This window comes from Leucopleurus acutus (genome assembly GCF_964270905.1).
Source record: "Leucopleurus acutus genome assembly, chromosome: 16".
Taxonomy (NCBI): domain Eukaryota; kingdom Metazoa; phylum Chordata; class Mammalia; order Artiodactyla; family Delphinidae; genus Leucopleurus; species Leucopleurus acutus.
In genome coordinates this window covers 60157370-60163369 of record NC_139158.1, presented here as the reverse complement: position 1 = coordinate 60163369, position 6000 = coordinate 60157370, and the positions used below count along the sequence as shown (strand labels likewise).

Below are 6000 nucleotides of genomic sequence, written 5' to 3'. Positions count from 1 at the left end.
GTAAGAAGGAAGGATGAATATTTTAAAGAACAGGTGTGTGAGCGTTACCCAAATCGGCTTCTTGGTCTTCTCAGACAACTGCAGTGCGGACAGGGATTTGGGACTTCACCCCACCCAGAGGAGCTCTGTTCCCGGGGCACACAGCATTGCCTATACACTTGTAGCACAAAAATAAATGCTGTAGATACAAAAATAAAGCGCTTACCTTCCCTGGGTCCAGAAGAAGGGGTGGCATGCGCTAGGGGGCCGATTTCTCCACCCCATGCACCTCTTTGGGAACTAACATTTATTAGGCACCTGTTTCATGCCAGGCTCTGTTAAGAAGTTGCAATACAAGGTCTCATTTCCTCCTGCCCCATCACAGCAAGGAGGGAATATCACCATCTCCATTTCACAGACCAGAGGATTGAGGCCTTGAGAGGCTGAGCCACTGGCTTCAAGTTCAAGAGCTGCAGCAGGGCTGTCTGACTCCTAAGTCCTGCCGACAGCACCACACTGTACACCGTAGACGCTAAATAAAGGCTGGCCGAGCAAATGCTGGATAGGGCGGTGTCAGCCTTCTGGGCAGCCGCCTGCCCCTAAGTACTTTTCCCTCCTGCCTGAAGTCACCATTAGAACCACATCCTTTGGTTTCCCTGAAGGAGATCAGCATTAATCTGTGCTGGGTTTAATCAGCGGATTGGCCGAGGTGGGACCCAGGGGCGGGGGCAGAGCCCAGTGGGATGAAGGTGCCCCATTTCCACCGTGCAGCCCCATCCAGGAGAAAACCTTCTGAAGACAGAGGTGCAACCTGGCGGTAGGGCAGGTGGGTCGTGGGCTGGGTCCGGGTGTTGGCTGAGGACGACAGGGCTTTGGTGGCCTCATCAGGTCTGAGGAGGGTGACACTGTAATGGGACTGGGTGGCAGAGTGGCTGTGGCCCCTCTCTGAAAAAAGTTCATGAGAAGCCCGTGGTCTCCCAGACTCAGCAAAGGCCCAGTCTCCATGGAGCCCTAGCTGCAGCATCGCTGTTGCACAAGGCAAGAGGAGGCTAGGGGCTCTGCCTTGGAGGCAGGAGGGATCTGGACCCAGCTATTGGGGTCCTGTTCGAGGCAGAGTGGGCCCCAAGAGCCCCTGAACTTGAGCTGGTATGAGCTGGGGTCACACGGAGTGCTGAGGGCAGCCCCCAGACAGAGACCTGGCTTCCTACGGACAGAGAAGCCTTGGAGCACAGACAGGAAACTTAGTTCTAGACCCTTCTTCAGCGACGGCGTATCTGTTTTAACCCAAAGGTTCCTTCCAGTTGTTTTTAGAGGCTGAGAATGTCACTGTGGCCCTCGTAGCTAGAAATGGTGAAAGCAGCTGGGGCTGGGGATAGTGACCTGGGGTTTCAGCTCATGACATACGAGGACCAGCTTTTTCCAAGGGTATCCGCAGCCCTGAGAGATGCTCTGGGATAATCAGGGCCCATTTTCCAATAAATAAATTTGGGGAAAGCTGCCTACTGTAGCCCTTTCATGGGCAGTCACTAAGCACATGACCACACTAATGGCCCTGACAAGGCCTGCAGCTAAGAATGCCGGTTCACGTTGATTTAACCTGGTGTTCCCCTCCCTCACTTGACCACAGGTACTTTTAGAGGGGAGTCCTAGTTATTCTCTCTGGAATATATTCTAGGACATTCAAGGGGTAAAGGAATCCCTCTTAGATCTCCTGGAGCCCCTGAGAAACCACATCTGAGCTTTAGATGCTGGGGCCTAGGAGTGGTGGACAATGTGGGTGGAAATAACTCCCGTTATAGGGTGGATGCAGCTCCTTCAGTCCTGAACAGAAAGTTCAAGGACATCTCAAGGCTGAGAAAGCTTGGAACAAGAGATGGCCTTCCCAACAACCCAGGGACAGACTCTGGGCCTCCATCTGGGCAGTTTCCCGCCTGTAAATACCTTTCCGCCTGCCTCACATCCCACCACTAGTCGTGTATTCCTTTGAGGAGCCCAGTTAAATCTGTTCTCAGCTCATCCAGGGTACTGCGACCCTCAAGCTGGCCGGAGGGCCCTGCAGGAGGCAGGAGAGAAGAGGAAATAGGGACAATGAAGAGGCAGGAACCCCCAAACACCCACCATTTCACAACTTGAGGGAAAAAGGGAGGGAGGTGACTCTTCTGGACTCCTGGGGTAAGGAGGGCTGGCTCAGGGGACCCAGGGTGTCCAGGACAAGGTCCTGGCGTTGTGTCCTGTGTTTGGGTCCAGCTTGTTCAGAGGATACCACATCCAGGTCCTCCTGCGGGACCAGCCTCCAGGCGTGGTTGCTCCTTAGATGTCTGTGGGACGCACCATCATGCGAGTAGAACGCAGCGAGTAGCTGGGGCCTTGGAAGTAGTGCCAGCGGATGCCGTTGAGCTTGCGCACGTGGTGGCGGGCCGGGTAGTAGATGCCATTGAGGTTTGAGAGGCCGCAGGCATCAAACCACCATCCTGGTGGAGGGGGAGTTAGAGGCTCTGGGGATGCGGGGGCCCAGCCAGTGGGGTGAGGGCAGCCCCCACCCCGAAGATGAATCAGGGCTGGTGGCTCCTCTGGGAAGCCAGCTTGCTGGAGACGGGGCTGGGTGGGAACGGGCATTGGCTGGTGGGGGAGGGAGGCTCCCAGACCCGCCGCTCAGTATGGGGCCTCCAGAGGCAGTGCACTCATGTCTGTCTCTCTGTGTCTCTCTCTGATCTCTCTGTCTCTCTTTGCTCTCCCTTACCCTACCTTTCTGGGTCTCTCTGTCTTTCACACACACATCTGTCTTTCTGTGGTCTGTGTTTCTCTCTCCATCTCTCCCTCTGTACTTCCCTCTGTCCCTGTGTAGCTCTGTGCCCAGCACTCTGTCTGTCCATCCTGATGTCTCTCTCGTCTCCATCTGTCCCTGTCTCTGTGTCTCTGGAGGTCTCCTCTGATCTCTGTCCTTCCCGTTCTGTCTCTCACTCCTCATCTCCCACTCTCTGATGTCTCTCCCCACAGAAAACACTGCCTAAGCCAGAGTTGGTGGGCAGCTGCCCCTCTGCCCTCCACCCAGGTCTCCCGCCTCCGGATCCTGCTTGGCCCGGGAGGAGGGTTGGGGAGGAAGTCTCAGGCCTGGGGTTGGGGCAGATTAGGCATTGTACCCCCCTAGGGTGCACCCTGGGCCCCGCTCTCAGTGCTTCTCAGAGGTCTCAGAGGAGAACTGGTGATGCCAGCTTTAGGAGGAGGTGAGACCTTGGAGGGGACCTCAAGGAGCCTGTTGGGGGGAACGTACGGATGAGGGATGGCCAGGCCAGCCCGTGGGTGAGCGAGACCCTGACCTGCACCCGCTTCTTGACGGCACCTGGCTGCACAAGGACCCGAGTGGGGAGGGGATGGGCGTATTCAGCCAGGCGTGCCTGTGGGGAGGTGGGGCTTCACCCCGCCCTGCACCCACCTCCGGACAGCATCTGGGCGCACTTGCAGAGGCAGTTGTCGTTGTCTGCGTCGCGGGTGCTGAAGTTGGTGCCCTGCAGGACCAGGCTGCTCTGGCGCCCCGCCGAGCCGCTGTACCCACTCAGGGAAAGCCTGGAGGCCACCCGGAGGTGGTGATGGGAGAGGGGCCCAGAGTCAGGTTGGGGGTGGTTGCGGAAGGGGTTCCCCTCCGGTTGTGCTGAGGCATCTCCCCTCCCTGTCTGCTGCCTGCAGGGACAGAGTGCCCACCCCATGCCAGGCCTCCCTCAGCTGGCTGAACCTGAGTCTTGGCCAGTTGTGAGAATGATCGTGACAATAATAATAATGACCATGGCTAACAGTTTTTTGAACATCTACTATGTGCCAGGCATTGTTTAAAGCACTTTACATGGGTTAATTCATTCTCATTTAATCCTCAAAATACCTTAGCATTCCCATTTTACAGAAGAGGAAACAGAGCTCCCAAGAGCCCCAGGAGCCTGCCTGAGATCTCAGAACAAATGAGGGTGAGAGACAGATCCCAGCCCCATTTGGCCTGACTCGGGAGCTGTGCGCATCACCTTCCCAGCTGACCATCCGGCAACCCCAGCCCTATCACACCTCACGCCCACCCACGCCCTCTGGGAAGCCTTCCTTGACCACACCAGCCCACATGGATCAGGGCCCTGAGGCACCCGCAGCCCTGTGACTTCCACCCCTGCAGCCAGCTGGGGAGGGTTTCTATTTCTCGGTCAGGCTATGAGGCCCTGGCGGGCACATCCAGGCCTTTGTGGTGATTACGACCACAGGTTCTGGGGGTAAAATGCCTGGATTCAAATCCCAGCTGTGCCGCTCGTCAGCTGTGTGGCCTTGGGCAGATTGCTTCGCCACTCGGCTTCAGTTTCTTCATCTGTTAAGATGGTAACGATAGTATATTAACCGTCATTGTGATGGGGTGACCTCGGCGTGTGACAGGTGCAGGGCAGCACTGGCACACAGTAAGTGCCTGGCACGTTCGGTGCTTGCGGATTCGTCCCATCCTGTCCCCGTGTTCCCAGCCCGTGTGCATGGCTGGCACAGGCTTCCACTGAGCCTGGCAGGAGAGAGTGTTGGGGGCTTGTAGCAGGGCAGGGGCTGCACTGGCAGCTGAGGCGGGAGCCAGTTTGGGAGCAACAGAAGGTCCTACGGGTGGAGGCAAGTGGACACCAGATGCAGCCGGGCAGCTCGGGGAAGCCCTGGCTCCCCAGGGCAGGGCCTGCGAGATGCCCCCATTGGGATCCAGAGGAAATGTGGGGCCTGGGCATGAGGCCACCTCAGTCCCTGCACCTACCCCCTGTGTTCTCTGTCTGTGGTGAGGGCAGGGCTGGCTCAGGGTGGCCAGCTGTGAAGCCTTAACTGTGCCCCTAAATATGCCACCCTGGGCTTGCATGAGTGGCATTGCAAATCCCCCGCCAAGAGGCCTACCTGGCCAGGGGCTCCCTGGGGTGGGGACAGGCTGGCCGGCCCACCCGCTCATATGGTCCCAGCTTCTCCTTGTGGCCATTGAGGGCTCCATTTGAGGGCTCAGTCATGTCAGTTCAAGGCCAGGCTCGGGACTCAGGCTAAAGTTTGGGGTCACCTTTAGTCTGGGGCTGTGTGGAATCAGTGCTGGACAAAGCCGAATGATCTCATGGGGTCACTGCAGTAGCACTGGCCCCAAGTCCTCAGCCTCCCTTCCCCTCCTCTCTGGGAGCCAGAAGGGGGATCTATGATCTCTAAGGGACACTCAAGTCATGAGCCGGGAAGCCCCAGTTGACCCATTGCTCAGATGCACTTTGGACATAATCATGGCTCAGGTCTGGGGAACACAAACATACACACGAGTCCTTGGACAGCCCCAACTGAGACACACGAGGTGCGTGAGTCTGTGTCTGAGGCCGTGAGCGTCCGGATACGAGTCTCTGTGCCTGCGTGTTCATGTGCGCGTTTAAGTTTGTGCGGCAATCTCTACGGTGGGTCTGAGTGTGCGCTCTGGAATATGTCTTTGTGCCTGAGATTGTGTGCGTGTTTACCTGAGAGGGCTTCTCTGAGGCATGTTTGCACACGTGCCTGGGTGTGTGTCTGTGCTTGTTTGTGTGGCTGTGGCACTTGTGTGAGTCTGTGCCCTGAAGGTTCAAGTGTGTACCCCAGGGGTGTGGTGAGCCCCTCCACATGTGCATGTGCGTCTGTGCGTGTCCCTGTAGATCTCTGTGTGTATCTGGTGCTTGTTGCCGGGTCTGGGTGTGTGGGCACCTCTGGAAGGCCTGTGCCTGGTGTCAGTGTGTGCCTGTGTCTTGTCTGTGCCTCCCCCATCCCGCTCCGTGGGCCGCTTCTCTGCAGTCTTATGCAGGCACCCCAGCCGGGCTCCAGAGGGTTCCCATTATTGTGTCTGACAAATAAGGGTGCCCCTCCCACCCCGTTGCCCACGCTCCAGCTTCTGCCTGCCCAGGTTTCGCCACCTCTAGGCTTCCCTATGGGGATCCACCCCACCTCACCAGGCAGCTGACTCTGTACGGTGGGGACCCAGGGACGGCACCTGTTTCTGTCACTCTCCCCTTAGCCCTTCTCTGGCAG

At 57.5% G+C, this 6000-nt stretch overlaps 1 protein-coding gene across 1 annotated transcript in view; it reads right to left on the bottom strand.

Moving 5' to 3' along the window:
• Positions 1 to 2289: 2289 nt before the first annotated feature.
• ANGPT4 (angiopoietin 4) overlaps positions 2290 to 6000 on the bottom strand; it is a gene marked incomplete at both ends in the record, with an annotated part of 39016 nt that continues 35305 nt past the window's right edge. The window contains 2 exons of the mRNA XM_082856745.1: positions 2290 to 2450; positions 3413 to 3543. Of these exons, the coding sequence (XP_082712871.1) occupies positions 2290 to 2450; positions 3413 to 3543 (292 nt within the window). The remainder of the gene's footprint in view (positions 2451 to 3412; positions 3544 to 6000) is intronic.